Raw genomic sequence first — 24,478 nt, 5'->3', positions numbered from 1 at the left:
GCTTAGCTCTTAACTGATGTTACCTTACATTTTCTTTCATCAAATCCGTTCATTGATCCTAGTATCATTACCAAGCAACATCTGAAAGGAGGACGACGGCCACAGCACAAGCTGAGCTCAAGCTGAGCTCAACCAGAGCTACCGCGGCCACCCATCCCTAACCTCACGACCCAAGCTAGCTGTGATTTGGCTAAGTGGCCTGTCTGCACCAGCGGGCAACAACAGCAATCAGCCATGCAGCCTCTTACCCCCCAACCAAAAGCAGACGTTGCAATCAGCCGGCACCAGATGAGCTTGCAGCCACAGGCAAGCCACCTTCACCCCACATGCTCGGAGCTGCTTGCAACAGTCTGTTGTTTCTATTAACCTGACAATAATCCACGCTATTTTTAAATTACACTCTCTTTGCTCTCGCAGCTCAAATGTCAACTTTGCTGAATACCCTAAGCTCTAAGTACCTCAAGTGAAGTCCAAAAACTTCATAGACTCCAATGCAGTTGCTACTCAGAAAACCCACACCCCTATCTATGTATGCACTACATAGAATTAGGTCCTTTATATAACTGTGTCAACAATAATGGAAAGGAGCCATTAAAATGTGAAAAGATTGCTCATGAACCCACAGAGCTCACCTTCCACCAGCCAGTGACAGATTCACAGCTTTAATGAAAATGAGTGTGATTTGTACTATTGTTTTGTTGCACCTCCCTCCATCAAATCTAATGAAATTCAGCTCTGTGGTTTTCTCAACAAACAGACGGAGAGACAAACACATGGCACTGTTCACTTCAGTCTACAGTTCCCGTCTCTCTTTTTACACCTTTCATCTCAAGCCCTGTCCGTGTTTCAGTACACTTCTCGCTGCCCTCATTATCGTCGTCTGTGAAAGCAGGCAGCATGATGTGCAACATTTAACAGCTGGGACGTCAGACCTATCCCACCGCAGTCTGTGGAGATCCAAATAGCGCCACAATTAAACCAGCGTCTGTACAGGACTTAACCTCCCAAGACACATGTGTTGACATCACATGTTTTTTGGTTGTTTTTTTTTTTGTCTATGGGAAGATAATTTGCACTGGGTCTTAGGAGGTTAAATTAATCTGGCGGAAAACTACAAACCCCCCTAAAATGCTCATGTTGTATAATAAGTCGTGCATGCTCAGATGAGCAACAGGTTTCCTTCCATATTATCAAAACAACTCAGCAGGCTAAAATATGCAAGAAAAACAATTATTGGCATTCTTGCACTGAGGCTGTATCAGCGAGGTAACATAACCGACGTGACATGTTCTCATCATTAGTTATTCTGTTGTTATCAAGAAGCTGTTTCTATTGATTTGTTTTTATATAATGGCGGCGAGGATGGAATGAGGGGCTCAAACAAAGAGATCCATTCTCCTTTTCTCGTGTAAATGTGGGGATTAGTTGGGGGGAAAAGTTAGGCTCTGCAGAGTACAATGAAATCAATAAAACAGAGACTCTTCACAGAAAGAGAGGTAACTCTGCATCGACTACTGGCTGCTCACACACTCAATCAGATTAACTAATGAAGCGATTATCGATCTCAAGTGGAGATGCAGGCTGGCACAGGACGAGCCATTAAGTGGATCTACCCCTCCCTCGGCCGTACTGAAAATGTCAGGGTCACTGTGTATGCTTCTTGACACAGTTTACTGAAGCCCAATCTGTAGGAGACTAATCACTCGTTCGCCTCCCACGGGCGGCTCTGAAAGGGTCAGAACCTCCGTGGGATGTAGGCGAAATTTGATTGTCACAACGCTTGGAGAGGAGCCAAATTAACCTGTGTCATATTCTTTGCTTCAACTGGGAGAAAATAAGGGAGCGGAAAGAAGAACTAACTGCTGGAGGGCTGCAAATGAGTCGTATCCTGTTCAGAGTGTAACCGAGGCTGCACTGTCAGTTCTGGTTACTGCTGGTGTTGTAATCATCTTGACAAAGCTGGATTTAATTATTTTTAGATGCGATGTTGTAATTTTGACAATTAGCATGGATCTATAACGATATGGCCCAGTGAGGGAAGGAAGAAAAAGATTAGCTGTCTGCACTATCCCTGAATGTCAGAAATGTGCGCTATCTTTGCCTGAGTCCATAGCAACACACAGTTGTTTGTTTCCATGCTTATAGCAGGCACAGGGGCCACGAGGTGTCTCACAAGATGTCAAAATAGGAGCACTCGTTCTTTCATCAAATAAAAGACAGCGGGAGCTGGTACAGTTCTTCCACTATGACATGATATATTGTATTTCATTATTTTGTGCGTAATCTCTCTCCCGAGTCATGGAGACTGACTGAAAATGTTCTCCGGTGAATACAAAATCAACCTGAGCTTCAGCTGCATTTATTCCTCAGACAAGCAAAAACCATGACATGTTTAAGAATTTTTTGTAGGTTGTTTTTCTTTTCTGTATTTAATCCTTGGGCAACCTCAACTGAAATCCCAATTATTACCAAGGGGTATTGTTTTGATAATTGACTACAACGCTCCAGGCATGGTCATCATTCAGTCTCATTCACTTTCCCCCACACCCATGAAAGGAAGGAAAAAAAAGAGCAAATAGTCCCTTTTTTCTCTTTCTCAGCGCACTGAGCCAGGAAAAATATTGCTTTGCGGTTAACTTCTAATCAAATTGCATTAGGTTTTCACAGCCTGTGCCCTCACTCCATTTGCACAAACCATCACAGACCAACATGAATTTCACACCCAGGGTGAGGAATACTTACTTCTTCACCCCAATAGATTTCTCCTCTTGCCCGACACACACCGAGCGCATAAACACACACGTGCATGCCCGCATTTTGTGATCAAACAAGCATGATCATGCAGTTACAGCGCAGCGGTAAATCATTTTACTTGCAGCAAGTTTTAATTTCATTTTACAGGCTTCTGATCTTGTTTTTACCTACTTCTCGAACAAATGTGAAGAAAGTGTTACATTCCTGCCAGTTTTAGTGGGTAATATACCCTATCGTTAATCACAAATTATATGTAATCATACAAGAGTCCTGAATGTCCAAGAAACTGCACAGAGTTTCCAGGGAAAGGACAGTGCAGGGAAGCAAAGGCTCTGTGGGTGCCATTAATTCTAATAATTGGATAGCCATTATGCTTTATGGTGAGATTGCTCTTGAATGTGATGGGAAATAATTGAAAATTGAAAAGTAAGGAGATATGAGCAAGTATTTTAATAATTAATTAAGTCTTAATTATTTATGTGGACATTTCTTCTTCATTATAATTAATCATCCTATAGTCTGCTTTACCATCAGCCTTATGTTCCCTGCCTGTGGGGCAATAAGCTGTGTGATGCCTTTCCTGTGTGAAACAAGTCTAAGGCGGGGGTTGATGGAAAATACACCCCAGCATGAGCGCGTGTTCACGCATCTGCGCGTGAGAGAGAGCTGGATGCGTTAAACGAAGGAAAGTAAAAAAGTACTCACTGCTAAGCTAGAGCGAAAACAATGTGAGGTTCTGACACCTTCTATGATAGGATACCGACCTTTAGTACAGTTTATGCAGATCCTTCACATCACCTCAGTAGGTGCATTTGGGGAAAACAGTTTAAGGGCTGTGTGAGGATTATACTGACTAGGGAGTTTATAAAAAGGCAACAAGCATTCATAGGATCTTTTTTCTTTCTCTCTGGCTGGATTTGTTTTGCAGAAAGGAACAACTGAAGTGACATAACAGTCAACCGGTGGGTGGTAGGCTAATCAAAATTAGTTGATAATTCTTCAGTTGCTCTATTAATCCTAGGCTTCACACCTACTCCTTTTCAAGTTTAATTATACCTTTTAGAGGCTGTTGTTTAGAGTTTTTGTTCATATAACCAACTTTTGACCAACATATGTTTTGGAACTTGGAGTTCTGATGCCATTCGTGTAAATTCAACCAGCTACTGACATTTATGCCACATTGACCAATCACGACAAGGTTACATGCTACAATTGTACAGCTACGGTGAGAAGGAGGAATTAAGGCAGCACAGAGGTGTGTTTTTCAATTAGAATATCAGTTTCAATTTCATTAAAACCATTATTTGTTCACTTTTTTGTAAGCAACATCTAGTTTTCACTCTCTTCCATCCTTACTATCACAAAAACAGAACCAAGCCAATGTTGAACTCCTCCCCTGTGGTCCATTTCCTGTACAACAACAGAAGTTTGCGTTGAACTAACAGCACAGTGCATCGTTGAACTAACAAACATCTGAAATTTGGCTGCTTCCAGAAAGCTGTTGTATAATGCAACTATATTAGTTTGAACCACCATAGTCTGAACAACAGCGTTTCTAGATGTGTTTGATTTGAGGTTGGCAGTTTGGAGGAAAAGTCACTGAAACTTTTAAAATGTTTAAATATGACAGATTCATTTTGCAATCTTACACTACTCACACACAGATCATATCTACGAAATTATAGATATCTTACAGATAAAATATAATTGAAAACAAACATATTATGTAAAAATTGTCCTAAGAATAACAGCCATTATGTATGTATATATATATATATATATATATATATATATATATATATATATATAGGTGTATGTGTGTGTGTTTGTGTTTGTGTGTGTGTGTGTTTGTTTGTCTTTATTGACGATTTCCAACATTTACCATTAATTCATAATCACCTCAATATTAGGTGGTAACAAACTTGCAACTAAGCAGATTAATTTCCAACATAGCAGTCATAGCCAGTGGATAGTTCTGTCTTCAAACTCAAATTGATATGCATGTGTATGGATATATACACAAATGGGCCAGCAAATGTGTGTATATATGTATAGCTGACTGCATGTTTGTATGTATAGGCATGTTCACATATGTTTAAACATCTAAAGTACATACACCTATATGTCTATAATAAGTACACACAGACAAATTATATGTGGGGGAGTGGTGGTCTAGTGGTTATAGAGGTGGGGTCTGGAGGATCTAGGTTCAAGTCCCTGGGTTGGAAATCGAGGTGAACCACTATGGGCACTTGAGCAGGGCCTCTAAACCCCTTACTGCTCCAATTCCAAAAATGGAAAAATGGAAGCCCACTGCCCCTAGTGAAACTAGGGATGGGTTGAAAGCAGAGGACTAATTAGGGCCCGAGCACTGACAGTGCGAAGGCCCTATTGTATCTGTAGGAATTTTTTTTTTCTTTCTCGTTTTTATTTTTCCGACAAAATGAGGGCCTTTTTGCCCCCCTAAACGTGCCCCAAAAGTCACCAAATTTTGCACGCAAGCCAGGCCTGGCGAAAAATTTGATATTTTATGGTTTGCATTAATGGGCGTGGCCTAATGGCTCAACAGCGCCCCCTAGAAAACTTCGTGCCTCAAGCCCCACAATACGGTTTGACGTACATGCACGAAAATCGGTACACACCTGTATCATGTCGCACCTTAAAGAAATGTCTCTTGGCGCCATGGCCGAAACAGAACAGGAAGTCGGCCATTTTGAATTAATCGTGTAATTTTGGCGCAATTTATGCCATTTCTTTCGGCCAAAAGCCAGTCAAAAGCGTTACCATGGCGACGATAGGGGAATATGTTGCGGGTTTTTAAGGTTTTGTCAAATTTGGTACTAATCATTTATATATATATATATATATATATATATATATATATATATATATATATATATATATATATATATATATATATATATATATATATATATATATATATATACATATATATATATATATATACATATATATACATATATATATATATATATATATATATATATATATATATATATATATATATATATATATATATATATACATATATATATATATATATATATATATATACAGTATATGCAGGCATTTGTTAAAATGTATCAATATAAATGTATATGGTTATGACATAACCACCACTCATAGAGTCTCAGAGTAATCAATCAATAATAATAATCAATAATAACAATAATAATAACCACAATAATTTGCTGTAACAATGCACCTTTCAATAACCATGTCTACCTCATACTGCTGCACCTTTCACTTTTAAAAATTGTATACATGTTATTGTTATTGTATACATAAGAGCTGCCATTTGTCTATTTACTGTACAGTGAGCAAAAATAACCCAGTCAAATTCCCTGTCTTTTTCGACCTGACTTAGCCAAATAAACATGATTCTGATTGATATTCCAGGAGGGTGATCCATCTGCTCAAAAAATGGGTCAAATTCCTTTAAATAAAAGTAAACGCTACGCTAAATACTATAGACTTTTGTGGCGCTTCAGTCTTAAGTGGAGGGGAGAGGTTTGTTTAAGACTGAGTAGGTGCTACTCAAGTCCCTTTGTGTGTGTGTGTGTGTGTGTGTGTGTGTGTGTGTGTGTGTGTGTGTGTGTGTGTGTGTGTGTGTGTGTGTGTGTAAGGGAGAGAAGATGGGGAATACAGGAGCGAGTGGAGGAGGGGTCTCTCTCTCAGGGTGGGGTGCACTTGTGTGTGGGAGGAAGGAAGGTGGTGCTGCTGATGGGGATGGGTGGGGGGGACACGCTGGGCGGAGCACACTCTCCTCCGCCCCTCCGCTCCGCGAGCCCCTCGCAAATTACCTGTTCCACCAGAAGCGACGCGAGCGCGACTTTGCGAGCACATGCCACGTTGGTAGAAGAGACTAAACTGGGCAGAAGTGCTTCCACACCGCCGAGCCACAGCAACGAGGCGCGCCAGGACAACTTCATTTAATCACCCTCTATAGCTACATAAGAAAAAAAAACTCAAGTTTTTATTTTTTATTATTATCATTATTATTTTTTTTTTAAATCAAACCTCTTGAGTCATACAGAGCCGACTTGGGATCTGTGAGAGCCGCCAGGATGCACTTGTTGTCCGCCAGCTGCGCGCACGTCCTCCTGCTGGCCGCGCTCCTCCGCCAAGGTAAGCTGCTGCAAGGTAAACCTGAATTATGCTTCCGCGTTAAATCCACGCAGGGCCTACGCCGTTGGTGTAACGCGGAACCATAAATCAGTCTTTAGTGAGCTTTCATGCAGTTTCCCGTCAGTTTTCAATCAAAGATGCCCAATTAACGTTTCCCTGCTTGATGAATCACCACTTTGGGATTTATCTAATGTTATAAACCACGTATAAAGCAGTGGGCATCTCCCTCCTTATGGAAAATTGTGTGGGAAAAAAAATGTTTAGTTCTTGAAAATACCAAGTCTCACCACCAAGTCTTTCCCCCCCAAGGAGGGGGGACAAAATTGGCTCTGAGCCTTAAAAAAGTGACTTCCACGTCATAAACTGCTTATGTGCCCATTGTGCTTTTGCAGGTAGTCTATCACATGTGCTGGTAACATGATGTCATTATCATGAGTCATTCTTCATGTTTTCTGTCCATGTTAACAAGAAGACTGTTGAGCTGAATGATGCTGCTTTCCTGCATGATTTATTATAATTAAGGGTTGTCTGTACAAGAAAAGCATTCCTTGCAGGCTCTTGTCTAGTAATTACACAAAGGATGTTGGCAGTTTTGAAGGGTTGTGCAAGTGAGTAGTTTAAGGGAATAGTTTTAAAGAAAATGTAATGTTTTTTTGTTTTTTTATTTTAATGACCGGAATACAAGATCCATGTAATTATTAGTTGACATAATTTTCCTCCTTGTGGTTCTCATGAAAAGAGAAAAGGAGGAAACATAAGCTTTTGTGTGTGTGTTTTTGCAATTTTTTTTAATTAGATGTCTGTGCTTCTTAGTAGATCTCCATATTGTCTTCTTTGTCAGGCCAACAGGTAGCACCACCATGTGTTCACATCATTCAGCCAGGCAATAAGCACAAGCTCAGAGCACTTCCTGGGATAGGAGAGGGGTGGGGAGCTGGATCCCAACTGCGCTCCCCTTCTCCTCGTCACACTACAGCGGCGCCTGTTGTTGTAAATTAACACCGTGCAGCACCTATCAGTCAAGCTCAGGTGGTTTGTTTGAGGGGAAATGAACAGTCCTTTTAAGGTGTGTTTCTTACACCGCCTTGCTGCTGCAGTGTCGTGTGCTTGAGACCGAAGGAGAGTGCTCTGAGTTGGTAATGAGGAGAGACTTTACAGTCATCTGTGCCTCTGTGTGTTTGGTGATTGACAAAACATGTGTGTTTGCTTGCAAGATGGTGAGAAGAAGAGTGCAAAGGGTGAACTCTTGCCAATTTTCCTCAGCATCTGTCTGAGGAGGGTTATAGAGTTCTGGATTTGCAATAAAAACTCCATCAATACTTGTGAAAAAAAAAAGGAGCAGACAGATTTATTTTATTTTATTTGAACAAATGAAATTTCGTTGCAGCTCTCAGTGCTTTTGCTTTAGAAGGCGAGTCGTGGCTCTGGGCGGATAACGGCAGCACAAAAACAGAGTTAGTCTTGGAGCAAGTAGTCCAGAAGGATGCATCTGTTTTTTTGTTCACTCCTCTAACTCCACCCTTCCCCCACCACCACCCTCAACTCCCCTCCCGAGCAGACAGACAGACAGACAGACAGACAGCGCTCGGTGTCACAGCTGGTATTACTTGTCAGGCAAGTGGGGCTCTCCCTTTTGCTAATGGACTAGTCTCTTGCGAGGGGTCACCCAACTCCACCTGAGATTCATTCAGCCTCCACTCTTTCATCTCTAACTGGGTTATGTCAAGGCTTGCCTGCTGAAGGCTGCGATGCTGATTTACCGCTGAAGGAGAGAGCGGCTTTAATTGCATGTTGGGCTTCCGTGCAGAGGTTTCATGCACAGCCGTACGTTTCTGAGCATGTGCACGTCCCACCTCGCTCTTGGGCGGGATCCTCGCCATGTTTGAAGATCGCTTGTGGTTGTTTCTTTTTTTTTTGAAGGCAGATTTCTTTGCGACTCGCAAAGTATTGTGTCAGTTCATGCAAAATTAAGATGCAGTCATGGGAAGAATGGCAACTCAACCAAATCAAAACTTTGAATGAAAAAAAAATCCTGTGCCCTGTATTTCACTTCAAGCTATCACTGAGGCCGCCATCTCAAATAGTTCTGCATTGATTGAATTTGTAGAATGGTGTGATGGCTTTGTGGTGAGCATGATAAAATTGTGCATTAAAAATCATAAAATACAGGCAAGCGAAGAAAAAAAATTGACGATATTTAAAGGAATAAATTAGGCTACGAAACTTGTAATCTGGCTAAAAGCATTTTAGCACTAAAAGCACACTAACAAAGGGAACAAATCTCCCATTAATCCACATTTTTTTCTCACTATTATAATAGGAATGCTTAAAATCCTCCAAAATGCGATATCTTTAGAGGTTATTATCTTGCTGGGTGCTTAACCCAAATTTGGCAGCTCATAATGTCTCTCAAAAGGCTCTAAAGGGCTCTCAGGCCTTTGTGTGGAGCGGGAGTGTGAAGTGGAACTTCTTCTAGTGCCACACAGTTAGTACACTTGAGTTCTGGATTAAAGAGACCACGTATGTATAAAATTAGACGGACGCTGTTATTCACCCGAGAAGCACAAAGCAAGTGAGATATAAGAAGGAGACAGATGTTCACTGAGAGAATAAGGATGGCGTGGGCCTATTTGTGTGCACCTTGTGTTTCCCGGAGCCTTGATCAGAATAAGAATTTAGTGGAAGACTGAGCAGAAGGCAGAGGTGCAGCTGGTGGAGAGAAAAGGGAGGCTCCTTAAACAAGACAGGCCCGTTCAGGCAGGCGAGGTCATACTGTAAATTAAATCAGCATTTGGGTGGAGAGCCCAGTGTCACGGCCCATCGGGGGTGCAGAATTCCTACCAGCGCCCCTGGCAGCTAGTGCTTTACGGCCCGGATGTGATCACGCCTCAATAATGGCAACTTTAGCTTTGAATTACACCTAACTAACTAAAAACAAAGACTTACAAGAGACCGAATATATAACTCGAGGATGTGATGAAATAAAGATGTGGATGTTGCTCGGTGCAGCACTAAAGACCAGGTTTTATGGGGCTTCTGAAAGTGGGAAAACTCACATTAGAGGCGATCGTTAACCTGCTCTACTTCAGTGAGGGAATAAGGCTTGAATCTCACCGTTTCTAAGAAATCAGGCCGATGCATCAACTCGTCCCTGGAGAAATTATGCTTATATCATCTGCATCTTTACCATATGGCGTGTTGCCTTGGGGGTGCTCATTTATACAGTTCATATAAAATTAAAGGTGGACTAATCCATAATCCTAAACGATGGAACCAGTATACAATTATTAGAAACTGTCCTGGAGTAGGATTCTCATCCTGCACAGTTTGCTGATTTTTTTTGGGGGGGGTGGGGGGCTTTTGCCATACCCCGAACCCCTCCTACACACAATACAGATGCACCCGCACTACTCTCCTCCCCCGGCATGACCACGAACAGGTGGAGGAGTGTTGGTTTTTCGGGGCTGTGAAGAAGAAAGAGAAGAGGGGGAGGTCTTTTTTTTACGATCCTTGTTTGTGTGTACAGTTGTTGAAAGAACAGCTTGTTCCCATCACTCATGCTATACTAAGGGGGGGAAAAAAACAGACTTTAAGCCTCATTTTTCACCAGTTGTTGTTGTTAAGAACCTGGTCCTAAACTGAGTATATTTTTAGACTTGTTTTTAAGATCTCAGCCCTAAACCAAACATCAGCTTCTGATTTGATGCATCAAGACACAACTGTGGGAGTACGACCGTCACCTGAACATTAAGAGTCTCCTTCAAGTCACAGAAAGCAATCCCCTCTCTGCTGGACTCACGGCGCCAGGACATGCATAAGCGTCTTTGGCTTCAGGAAATAAAAGGACTTGGGTGGCAAAAGTAATCACTCTTAGAGGAAAAGGGGGTCCTTTGTTTCCCTGTGACAGTTTTACACGCAGGATTATCAGTAAAACAGCAGCAAGTGAAACTTAATTACACTTTGGTGATTGGCTCACCCCTCCAATAGAGGCTCTTTAGAGTGTGAGATATATTCAGTTTTTATGATCTCAGCTAAAATTGCTTCTTCAGCTAACCATTTCTTGAGTAATTTCCTGGTCCGGTTGAGAATGATTGTGAGAATTTTTGCATTTTATTGACTTTTTATACATGCTACTTAAGACTTCAGCTGAGGTGAGATTGTTTCAAGTGAGAGAAAGCTTCTTCCGAACAAAAAAAAAAGGATGTAGCAGTGGTAGTAGTTTTCTCTTTGCCATTTTCTCATTCTCCTTGTTGCATGCAGGTTTGTTGTCCTGCCTCGCAAAATAATGGTTCATTTGTTATCTGACGGGAGGAGCTAGAGTTCTTTTGTTTCAGCTTTGAAAAATAAAAAAGACTTAACAACAGGAGAGAGATGATTGTGCTATGCAGTGGTGCTTCTTTCTTCATGCAGGAATACTCCCCATTGAAATGCATGAAGCTGGCCTTGGTTTTGGTGAAAGACGAACGGCACTCTGAAATTGGGCGGCCCCCTTGTTTCGGGGACAAAAAAAAGTGAGGTTGTTTCTGTCTTTTGTCAGTGACGCATCCCCCGGCTTTCACTGGATTCCTGCGGACTCCCGCCGACTGTATTGTGAAGCTGGCTCTTTTTAAACAAATGGGTGTATGATAGCGACTTCTTGCTCCCGCTCCTTTTCTTTGTCATTAATATGGAACAGCACACACCCCCTCGGAGAGGGCGCAGAGCAGCTTCTGCCGGTCCCTGCGCCTCACATGTGCAACCTGGAAGAGTCTGAGGGGAGGGGAGGGGAGGGGTGTCTCTCCTGCATTAGAAAAGCTGTGGCCACACCCATCTTTAACAGGGCCTGGATCTTTGTTCAAATCCTCCATTAGAGTCATCACTCTGTTTTAATGAATACTTTGAGTGGACTCCATTAACTGTGATGGTAATGATTTGGCTTGTGTGAGTGGCCTGGGAGTACCAGACTGGCACATGCACATGTATATGTGGGCAGCAGCATGATGGGTGTTAATGCCACCTTGCTTTTGAAATTACATTTAATTGTTTGGGGGTTTTTTTATTACATTTTATCTCATAAATCAAACAAATACAAAGCAGGACCACCAATGACAAAAGAAAATAATAAAATAGTCGTAGGAACAGCGGGATCTCTCTTCGGTTCTTAAAGGGGGTCAGTGGTGAACCTCTGAAATTTATGCCCGCACTCCCATAAAGTCATTATATCTGCTTCTTTATGGCAAGACAGGAGGTGTCTATTGTATCAAACTTTTATTTTAACTATGTCTGAGGTTCAAAAGACTCTGGCAAATTGTCAAAGCTTTTGTTCAAAAGGTGAAACATTCATTTCAAGCCTCGGGGTATCTTAATAAAATGAAGAAGAGTTTTGTCTTCCCATTCACGTCTGAATAACCCTCTGTTGGTTGCAAAGCTCTTCTGCAAATCTGAAAAGTTGCTATTCATTCTGACGCCATATTGCCACGTTTTGATTGGTGAAACATCGCGCTTGCTCCTCATCTTTGTCCCGCCCTCGGGATTCAACAGAACGGTTTTTCTGTGGGCATTTGACCTCGGCATTCACATTCTTGCCATTTTAAAAGCCGGTTCTTTGTGTGGAGCCGATGTCGACCATCCTTCCTTCATGGACTGCAGCCGCAGTCTGCAGTGCCCCGAGCCATCTCTGATTATGCTGCTACGGTTGAACTTGTAGGAGACAGGAGTTGTCATTCAGGGAGAACTCTCTTTCATAAGAGATTGCATAAGTACGTCTCTTTTTCGAATTAAAAACTTGTCCTTTTGGTTGTGTCTAAGCAACATGAGAAAAGGTTAAATGGTTAACCCATTTTTTCTGGGTTATTCAATACTCCTTTGACTCTTAAGCGTTTTACAGAGGTATAAAATGTTCTTCTAGGAAAGAAAAGAAAAGGTTTTTTGAGATTTTACTCTATCCTAAAATGCCAAAATGGTTCAGCTTTATTTGCAACATATTTGAAATAGTTGATATTGTTAAGGAAGAGAAGCTAAACATTTTCACAGCTTAAAGAAGATAAATTCATCTGTCAAATATTTGCAAAACATAAATAAGCCTAAATGAATACACATAAATGTAAATGGATGGTACACCCATCTACATAAATCTTAACCTCTTTCATTTCCCTTCTGAAACCTTTCGTTTCTCTCCATGCACAGTTGAGACTTCCTCTCTGGCCCCAGGGCATGTCCTTCCTAATGGGAAACTGCTTGGAAAAATCATGATTAAGTGTGAGGAAATGCAATCCTCACAACAGACCCACAGTGACGCAAACTTGTCTCGTTGGTAACTGCAGCAGCGGAGTTGCTCCATTCAACTTCACTTTTTATTCAAACATCTTAAAAGGTGGCTTTTTGCATGGGAATTACTTCAAAAGCAATTCTTAAGCTGATGCCTGACTTGTAGATGTGTTAGATGTTTCTTGATAATAAAAAAAAAGCCCTCTGCCATGGTGTTAAGTATTCAGCTGCTCTGCTGCCAAACCCTACGAGGAAGGTGAAGAGATGCTTGTCTGGTAATTGGATGTAATGCTTAATTTTCCTAATGGGATGTCTTGAGAGGTCAGTACCCTCATGCACCTGGGATGAATTTCTAATAGGTCCAATTTGAATACAATTTTTTTTTTATACAAATACAGATTTTTGTACTCATTTATCTCATTACAGAAAAAAATACACTTTTTTACGACGCTAGTTTTTCTATGACTCGACTGCAAAGTAGGCACAAAGTAAAATAGCAGAGAGGTTTTGCAAGAAATTCACAAGCAGCCTTTTACCACAGGGCTCATGTCACATAAAACTTGCATTACTTCAGCCGGCTACTCTTTAGATAAAGGATGTTAAATTAACTTCTAAGGGCCTAATTCTGTGCAATGAAGATTCTATAGCCCATGATGCTGCCACTAATTTTCGCCCACATAGACGTAAGAGATAAAGAAGAGATGAAATATCATTTCCTCATTAATGATAGTGACTTCACTTCAAGGTTAGTTTGGCAAAAAAAACAACAGTGGAATAAGCACAAAATAGAGGAAGGTGCTTAGGTTTTGTACTTTTTTTGCCTGCTGGAGCATGCTCATCACGTCCATAAAAACTGAGCCAGGAAAACAAAGACAACATCAACGACACGCTTGGTTCTTACAGGCTTATTGTACTGGTTCAGAAAATAATACTTCTCTGTGTTTTTACAATATGTGGACAGCTGTGTTTCCTTCCTGCTCAGCATTTTATTAAATTAATTAATGTGGTTGAGTGAATACTTTTCTTCTTCATATTCCAGACGTGACTTCTGGTATGCATTTTTATTAAACACATACAAATATGGATGTATATTACTAAATGAAATGAAGTTGATGAGAAAAAGCATGAAATATCTTGAATTCATACCATCCGCAAAGATACATGAGTCAAAGTAAATGTACAAATAACTGATTTTATTTTTCATTTCACATGTCATGTCAAGTTTGCTGATCTGAGTTTGTATACAGATCTGGGTTTGTAACACCAAGGGAGGGAGGAATTGCAGGAACCTGTTTTATTATTTGATTTTGTTTGTGTACCCATGTTTGTGTCTGCAAGATATTGCTTTCATTCACCTGTACATCTAGGTTGTGTCATAAGTTTTGGTATAAAACAAATGAAAAATAATCAAATCAAGATTATCTGGATTTGCCCATCAGCTAATCATTCTTATCGTTATAGCTTAAAGGCAGAGTAAGTGATTCTGTGTGATTTCTAACCACAAAAATGTATCCTTGCATTCGTCTAGCTGCCCATCTTGTGACCACAATGTAAAAAAGGATGAAAAAAAAAACAGTCTTCATAGATAGATATTCTTAATTGAGCCCTGGCTGGGAAATTATTCATACACAGTTCTTGTTCTGTAAAGTAGAACCCAACCACGCACCCACCCCACCCAACGCCCAAAACCATAGCTCCCCCTAATCTCCAACAGGGGGAGCATTCACGCTGTTGCAGATGAAGAGGAGGGAAGGGAAGAGGCTTGAGGGAGTTCATGATGGGGCATGTTCTCCCAAGGAGCAATGGAAAAGGAGGGATAAGCTAGCCGTCTGGGTTTTGTTGATGGTTTGTTTCAAATACCAACAGACATGAAATCTATTGACAACTTGTCCACAGGGTACTTCGCCAAATCCAGCTGTAATAGGGTCCAGCAGACCCTGAACACAATGTGATGGGTTTAGATGATAAATGGATGGATGGCCACTCAAGCGTAAGAAAAAGAAAATGGATATCAAATTACCAAAGTGGGCAATAGTTCTATTTTATTATGAATTATCTGAAATAGGGCTGGGCGATTTTGGACGAAAATAAAATCCCGATTTTTTTCTCTGAAAAACCGATTTTCGATTTCGATTTCGATTTTTTTGGTAAAACTACAAAAGACAATGGAATAAATTGTTTCAAATATTTTATCTTTATTTTTAAAGAAAAATAGCAAACAAATTTCCCTATTGGGAATTAAGTACAATTGAAAGATACTGTAAATCCTCCTTGAGTTTAGTAAAGTGACATTTACAATTTTCTTGACCAAACAAAGATGACTAGACGAGCTCTGTCTGTAATGCAAAGCTGCAAAAAAGGAAAATCGATTTTCCGATTTTCCTTTTTTTAACATCGTCTTGATTAATAAATCCGATTTAGATTTAAAATCGATTAATTGCACAACCCTAATCTGAAATGTTAAATTTAGCGGTAAATATTAAAAGCTTTTGGGAGGGGGGGTCATACAGATGACCCCTGAGCTTTTCTATAGTCATAAATAAACCCATAAACAAACAGGCCCCAGCCAGGGTGGTGGAGACATACTTTGCATCTTGACTATACTGCATACATAACGTACTGAATAGTTGCACATGCATGTTTACAGTAGCCATCGCATGTGATCAAATCTGAACTAAGCGAAAATGTTCTTTCGCATGCGCAGCTCACAGTCAGGCTGCTGCCTCTATGTTAGGCAGGCAGGGCTGAGGGAGGAGATATGAATGCTTGTGGGGCTGCTATTACAACACTCTTCAATGGAATCTAGCTTGTGTAATATGTAATACATTTAATGCAAGTTTACTTGTTGAAAAAAAAAACGTGGTCAAACTTATTATGGTTGCAACAATTTAGAGAAAATTGTGGGCGAGAATGAAGCTCAGCCTGTTCCTGAGAAAGCTGTTAGTGAACAGACATACATACTGACCCGCCTGTACAGGGAAACAGATTACAACATGCCGGTATTTGATCAGTATAAGTGTTACTGGCTGATTTTACATCTTGTTTGAATAAAATGTGTATTTAAATTATAAAGTGGGCACTGTATACTGCCCATAATATAAATGTTTTGGAAATCCAGGGCTGTAACTTCAGTCTCGCGCTTGTGAAACAACCAGGCAATCCAACACATTTATCAATTCCTTTTTCTGAAACAAATTGTCCAAATTGTCCAAAGACCCTTAATTTTGATTGCAATTTATAACTGGTCATTTAGTTCAATCATTTCTTCTATATCTGCAAAAATCACTGTTTGTACAAGTATTTCAACATCTTGCAACATAATGTGCCGCCTTCACTGTGTGAGAGATGTTGGATGATTAATAGATCAATGCTCTGTTTCATAGAGTTGTTGTGGTAATGCTCAAAGGTATATATGGAACATATCAGATGATCAAGCTGAACTCTTCAAATGTTTGCACATAATTAAATCATGACCAAACCAACAGAGAACCACATCCTTTTTTACAGCGGAATAATGCATGTTAGATTCAGGATCTTCAGGTTTTGGTGGCTATTCCAGATTACCAGAGGTGTTGCTGGTCTTCTGCTGTTGAGATTCTTCTCTGGCCTTTCTGGGGAGCTTTTGCCCCCGAGCCCTTGTTTTTATCTGACCTCGTTGTAGAAGGAGCTCTTTGTTTCAAAGGACTTGTGTTTGACTCAGTTTTGCTTGAAGGGGGGAAGGCCTGTACAAAACATTCCCGTGGAGACTTTTACTCCCAAGCTCTTCAGGCCACATTGTACATATTTTGAACATCTTTCAGCAGTCAAAAAAGTGTCAGTACATTTGTTGCTTATTGACAGTTTTTATTTTGTGAAGTGTGATGTTTCACTGCTGCCAGTACATCTCACTATCAGACATATCTGCAGGGCTTTTTCTGCTCATGTTGGGGATGCACTGCACCAGACATGAGACGGAGGGAAAGTGGTGAAATAGTGCAACAACAGGGGTGGATGGTTGAAAGCACTTACCTTGATGCATAGCTTCGCCTAATGTCATAATGGAAGAAGAAAATGTAATAGCCTCCACTAATGAAATTATTAAAGGTCCTCTGTGCCCAGAAGGACCGTGACATATGCTGAATAACATAAACCGAGACCGCTTTATCTCATTTTGCAAAAACAAAGGAAAGGCACAAACAAAATTACAAAATCAAAGCTTTGTTGAGAAAGTTTCATCCGGTATATGTCTTTAAAAAAATAAGAAGAAAACACTGTTAGTTTCCTTATCTAGATAAAAGACAAGCTTTTTGTTGTAAGATGAAAGTGTATATCACATGAGCAAAGAATGGAAAACACAAGTTCATCATATGAAAAAGGAAAAGAAAAATAGCCTGACACTGGAGTTCCCGCTAGTCAAGCCTTCCAGCCAGTTCGTGTTAGAAGTCATCCTGGCATGTAAATCTAAAAGTCCTGGAGGCCAAAGAAGACTCAGTGGTGTAACAGCATATGTTAATCTCTAGCCTTTCACAGCACTCCATCAAAGCAGACGTTGGTCCACGGGTATTAAAAGTGAAACCACACAGATTTGATGTGCAAGCAGGTACATAATCCTTTGTATGTATTATCTGCATTCCTTGTATTCCTCCCACCCTCTCTGCTCTGTTTAGCCAGTGGAGGCTTTAAGGCCCCCCTAGAGCCAAAAAGCTGGAGCAGGACACAATTTGAAAGCGTCATGCTCTCCTAATACCAACCAGCCTGTTGGACTTATTGGAATGGGGAGCGTTGCCTGCTCTGTTTCACAGTGAAGGGTTAGAAGGTCAGCTCTGTCATTATGAGTGCACAACAGCAAACACATGACTAATGTGAGAGTATCAGGCTTGCCTCTGCAATTACCAAAGATTAAAGCTACATGAATCATCTGTTGCACAAACGACAATTTCTACCTTTTAATGATTTCTCTTGTTTACAGAAAAACAAGGCTTGCATTGTTGATTTATACAAAAGGAGCCACTGTGTTTTAAAGTCAGACACTGATAAAATAATTGCACATATACCCATAAATCATCGTTTCGAGTTGGAAAATATTAGCCTGTGCATTATTATGCAGGGGCTAACAGAGCACTTAAAGGTCAATAAATGGACATGTTCTCCTTTATCCAGGTAGAAAAGTGGGGAGCCCTGCCCCGATTCATCTGCTCTTTTTCAACCACCGCGGCGAAGGCTACGTGTGGTGTTGTTGCCAGGATCCATTTACCCTCAACAGGGGTGTGTTGTGGCAGCGTGGCTGATTGTTATCCTCGGGCTCCACCTGACACTGTAATATGGTCACACAGATAGCATAATAGTAAACACAACTGCTCCCTCAAGACCAATAGACTACAAATGTTCAAAGGATCGTATGCCGAGGGGGAGCTGTGGGGGCAGGGACCGACTGGGTGGGGCCGCGTTTACAGCGAGGCAGCACTCGGGGTGCAGACAGACAGGCGGGTGCTTGAACAAAAGCTGCTCGCAGATGGGTAAGTAGTTGAATTTGTAGCTGTCAGTTGGTTCATATCTCAAATGAGATGAAATATTAATAATAACTGACTGAAACCACGGCCAGTAGGATGAGGAATTTTTTAATCTCTTGCTTCATTGGGTGCAATATAATTGTACGTCAGGGTCCTAGTGAGAGCTGCTACTAATGTATATTTTTATTATCAATTTGTGATGGTTTTTAGTAATAAATTAACTGGGAGATTAAGCCCATATGTCCACAGGTCCCACCGGGATGGTTTTATCTTACAAACTCTAAAAAAGCCCCAAAACTCTTGAATTTAGAAGCGATAAGACATCATGAAGATTTTTTAAGAACAAGAAGCTTCTCAAGTAAGGATAGATACTGAAAATATGAAATTCTGCTCTAACTTTTAGGATCTTTTCAGCAATATGTTTGTACTAACTAGTTCGCACTTTGCACATAGACGATGCTCGACGCCACACCGCGCCTTCTCAGCTGTGATGTCTCCTCTACTCCACTGTCAAAGTGTATGATAAACAAAGAAGTCTGTGCAGCTCTACTGGAAAAGCTTTGAGATCAGACTGTTCATAAATAACCATAACCATCTTTTGCTGTATTTTAAACTACAGAAATACATTTTTGGTAAAATATTCATAGATATGTCTGTGGGATATATATATGTCGTGTCGGTCTAAAATTATGAGTTTTTGCTGCCACAAGTGTCATTTTAGGGCAGAATAATATGTCAGTTTATCTTTTTTTAAAGCTGTTTTGTCAATAAAGTTAATCTAAACTGCATAAATCTCATGAGCGCGAGGGGACATTTTTAGATTGCTTGTTTTTTCTGACAGAAAAGCACAAAGATTTGCATTTCTTTTTAAAAGCTACACAAATCACAAATACACAACCGATCCTGACACTTCAGATGTTGGAAACAGCATTATATCTGACGTTCTAGCTTTATAAAAGACATAAAAAGTGACTCAAGTGTCAAAATATTTGACAGTTTATTCTCTGTTCATCTGCTAATCGATGAATCAACCGACTGCTTGACGGCCGCCTCTGTTTCTTCTTCTTGTGCTGCAGGACCCGTGTGACTATTAATAAACCTGATTTACAAAATGAAGCTCATGCTGCAATCCGGAGAGCAGACACTTAAATCTGGAAGTGAGTGCCGCTCAAGGTGGTTTGGTTGCTTCAGGCGAGCGAGGCTGGCAGGTTTATGGCCCATATGCAAATAAAACTGATTCCGCCTGTCTGGTGTGATACACGAAGAGACCAATGGGGAGCACTTTGATGTCAAGAAGGTGTCAAGAATATTTGAAAGTTACCAGTTTATACATCTGACTAAATTTGGGTGAAAACAGGAACCTTTTTTTATTCCTCGCGCTTAAATTTACAGATATCTGTTCAAACCTCTGAGTATTTGACTGGGCTTGGTTTTCATTAGAACTCGCCACTGGTGGCTTCATCTGCAAAATCACACCATCCGTCAGTCCACTTTAACCCTCGTATATATTTTATCAGGCTGTAAACATGTATTTTATCATTAGCCTGACAACACTCTTAAGCCCTAATTGCGCTGCTGATTCTACCCTGTGATTACTGAAGGAGGGGTGTCATTTTAATTACTCTCTGAGAAAAGAGTTTTCAAACGGAAGGTCCTGCCCTCTGAGAAACTTCGAGCACTTATCTCTGCCTTATTTCAAGTGCAAAAATGAAGTGCCGGAGGGACTTATGAACCATGTGACCAGATACCTGTTATCAAAGTTCTGCTGCTAACCTCAGATCAGCTTAACGACTGTGAGTCTAATTAGAAGTGTTGAAGTAAAAAAAAAAAAATGGAAATACAGTAGGAACCTGAACGCAAGCCACAGATGGTGTTTAAAGAACCTATGTAACATCTCTCCAACCAATCTCTCTTCTTCTCCAACATACACCCAAAGATGACTTACTAAAATGCACGTGTCTATTATATCAGTGCCAGAATCTTGGAAATTTTGCTCAACTTTTGCTCAAAAAGGGTTCTAATAAAGTCCTTCAGCAGCTGCAAAATGAAGTAACAAACTGCAGGGCTGCGTGATCAGGAACAGTGATGTTGCATGTCGATGCGGGCTCTTCATCAGGCACAGGCAGGCAGAACTAATTCAATAAAGCTCGTAGGATCCTTTGGTTTAATAAAGTTTGAAGGTTCGTTAGCATATGAGGACGTTATCATGTTTAAATGACTCAGAAATAATTAAGAATGAGTGACTCGAACGGAGAGCTAATAGGCCTCAGCCTTGCCTTTCTCCGCACGAAGCCAGCGCTTTCTTTGGTGATTTAACTACAAAAGTGCAAGGACTGACTCACTGAGTGCTGAATGCCACTGTATTTATAAAGATGAAAGGACAGATTGCATTTCTTACATGAAAAATCCAAGTTGCCTTAGATTGGTTGTCAATTTTCTTTTTTTCATACTACTACTTTATTCAAGTTGGTATTTCAAATATTGGAAAGGTTACGCTCCTCATTGACTCGTCTGCATGTGGCTGTTCTTTGAGGAAATTATTAATGAGTAACATGTTCCTCTCTGGATAAGCATAATTAAAATTAGCCTTGAGTGGCATAGTAGCCAAATTCACCTTTTTTTTTTTTTTTTACATTTTGATAGGTAGGAATGGTTTGATAGTCCCGTTTGCCCGGCAAACCTGTGATTTGCTCAAAAGCTGTTCCAATTTCTGAGAAACAAAATTGTTGGCAGAGGGGATGTCATTGAAAGCTTTAAATTCCTACCTGTGAGGCTCGGTCATCGTGGCAGAGAGGAGAGTCGGAGAACCATTACACTCTGATAGGCTCTTCTTGAGTCATGCTCATTCATAACCCAGACACTTATGTGGGCTAATGTACGCTCTTCCGGAAACAAAAGCATGAAGTCACCGCTAAAATGTTAGCCACTGAGATACATTAGGAAGAGGTAATGGTTAAGTAGGAAGCAGCGAGGCTGTGCTTTGTTAATGGCCTAATGTTGCCTTTAATGGTACGTCGTTAATGGGAGTTGTTGGTGGAGGTTCGGAGTCAAGACACTGAGCTCGCCTTTGATCTGCTCCAAGTCTGCCTGCAGGCATCTCCTGGCCACTTCTCCTCCCCTGGGGCCCCCGTGGCGTGCGGCCCTTAAATACATAATTCACAGCATAATGGATGTGATTTTAGAGTGCACTTACCACCCGATCGCTTCAGCCAGCTGTGATCTTAAGAGCAGTCCCTGCACCCGGACACAGCTAATCTGCTGATGCAATTTATGACATTTTTTAAGAGGTTTTTTACGGATATGCGTTTGGACGAGTGCGCATAGGCGAACATTTCAAAGACGAACGATCATACAACAAGATCAATTTCTGGGAAACCTCATGGAAAGTCGTTTAGAGGGATAATCACCCTTCTAGTTATATGCTTTTATCTTTCCCCGTCTGCCTATTCTGGAGAAAAATGTAGGAAAATGACTCTGACTACCGGTGTTGAGAGAGCCTTGTGTCAAAAATGTCCGTACCATTTCACAGTTATTAATGTGTGCATGTGTTCCCTCCTCAGAGTAATATAATAATAGATTCTTCAGACATGTGTCCTTCCTTTAACTCCAAGACCATGTTCAACTTTCTTATCCCAGTTTTATTTTAGTCTCTGAAGCTCAGTTGAGCCATTTAAGCCAAATCAAAGCTGAATTATCTGCTTTGATTGTGCTGCCAGCATCTATACTGCATGACAGTAATTTAAAGTAACTTGAACATCATTTATTAAACGCTTAACAATGATTCCCTTTTAAATTCTCACATTTAGAGTTCAAATGAAAAATCTTTGACATTGTTGGCAGTTTTTTCTGTATGATGTGAATCTTTGTTATGTTTCTTAGCCTCAAAGCTGGAGTGGAAATAGTTTAGTATACTGAACTCAAAGTGTATATTCTGATGTATAACTCTGTATAAGTTCTCTGATGGAAATTAATGGCACAACATTTTGTAAATCTGGTTGCTGGTGTGAAGTCTAAAGTGGCAGCTAGTCACAGGAGTCTCTGAATAATCTCATGTAAATTTTTACTCCCTTAAGCATCAATTAAACATATTTTCAGTCCTTCGGCATTACGTAGTTTAACTGGGTGAAAATGATCATCCTTAATGCGCCAGAGTGCAGCGCCGTCACAAAACATGCCGTGTTTTCAGCTGCAGAGCAGGACTGGCATCTCCCTCATTGTTTCGGAGCTCATGCTGCTTTTCCATCCGCCTACGCAAATAACCTGCAGCAGGTGCAAAGTGCCTCCACCTGTTCTGGGGGAATTGTTAACAGGTATTCTGGGAATTGTAGGAAATCACAGAAGCAAAAGCAAACAGACCTCAATGTGAGTCATGTTCACCAGAAGGTCTAACTCATATTCTCAGAAAATGTCATTTCACATAGAAAAGAAAAGAAAAAACAGATGTAGCATAATGCAGTATTTGGCATCTTGTCTTGATAATTTTACCATTAAAACTAGGGCTGTGCGATTAATCGATTTTAAATCTAAATCGGATTTATTAATCACAATCAATGTTAAAAAAAGGAAAATCGGAAAATCGATTTTCCTTTTTTGCAGCTGGCTGCATTACAGACAGAGCTCGTCTAGTCATCTTTGTTTGGTCAAGAAAATTGTAAATGTTGTCACTTTACTAAACTCAAGGAGGATTTACAGTATCTTTCAATTGCACTTCATTCCCAATAGGGAAATTTGTTTGCTATTTTTCTTTAAAAATAAAGATAAAATATTTGAAACAATTTATTCCATTGTCTTTTGTAGTTTTACCAAAAAAAATCGAAATCGAAAATCGGGTTTTCAGAGAAAAAAATCTGGATTTTCTTTTTGTCCAAAATCGCCCAGCCCTAATTAAAACAAAAGAAGAGAAAAACAAACACATAAATTGATCATTTTTAACAAATCTGTTCCGGCTCTTGGTTCCATCCAAGATCCCTTCATCATAATAAGAAGTTGATTTATAATGAATACTCTGCAGGGCTTTTCACAGCATCATAGATGTGTAAAAAGTAAGATTTTTCTCTTATAAAGTGATGTTTCTTTAGGGATCGATCCAGTAATTACACAAGTAGTTTAACTGCCTGGAAACAGAAATAAGTATCCTCCCCCTTCTCAAGCCCTCCTCTGTCTTTATCCTCTCAACTCATACCTCGACGAGAGGCTGAAGCAGCAATCTGATCCCCCCGCAGCAGGTCTGTACAGGTTCTGAAGCCTCCTTAGACCAAATGTGAAAGCAGACAAAATGGAGGTAGTATTTTCAGTCACGATGAGAACTTGACAGGTGAGACTGCAGGCAGTGCATTAGCGCTGTTCCCACCTGCCGTGTTCTGATGGTGTCTGTTGACCACACATGATGCAGCAAATAAAGATTGTTTTCCTTTAGCTCAGGGGTGGAGGAGAAACCCATCTATGCATCCCTCTAGAAAATATATATTTTTCACAGCGGGGGATGCACATTGTATCCGGCAAGAGAGGAATGTAAATCAGTTGAAGCTCGTCGTAGCTCAGGAAGTGTAAATGTGCAGAGTCTAGATGAGCAGCATAGAAACATTCATATGTTTCATAAACCCTCTTACAGGCACATCAGTTTGCGTGTCACCTCTGCAGTGAGTTCACATTACCGAGGTCCTGTGACTCATTGTATTATTTGCCAAGCAAGAATGCTGTTGTTGGTTCCAAAAAAATGTTCATTTACTGCTGCCGTGACATAAGATAGTCCTTGTGCTCAATAGACTCGTACTAATAGCAATGTGTTGCTCCCTAAACATAATTCTCCATTTGCTGTCCATCCTCCCAGAATTGTTTTG

General features: G+C 40.5%; 1 protein-coding gene across 2 annotated transcripts in view; it reads left to right on the top strand.

The window, feature by feature from the left end:
- Positions 1-6,574: 6,574 nt before the first annotated feature.
- The window catches only part of LOC133441840 (CD166 antigen homolog), a 43,613-nt gene continuing 25,709 nt past the window's right edge, over positions 6,575-24,478 (top strand). For both annotated transcript variants that reach the window (XM_061719523.1, XM_061719522.1), the window contains exon 1: positions 6,575-6,903. In XM_061719523.1, coding sequence (XP_061575507.1) covers positions 6,843-6,903 — 61 coding nt within the window. In that variant the 5' untranslated portion in view covers positions 6,575-6,842. The remainder of the gene's footprint in view (positions 6,904-24,478) is intronic.

Source organism: Cololabis saira, chromosome 4 (genome assembly GCF_033807715.1).
Source record: "Cololabis saira isolate AMF1-May2022 chromosome 4, fColSai1.1, whole genome shotgun sequence".
Classification (NCBI taxonomy): Eukaryota; Metazoa; Chordata; class Actinopteri; order Beloniformes; family Belonidae; genus Cololabis; species Cololabis saira.
This window is presented reverse-complemented; position numbering and strand designations above follow the sequence as displayed.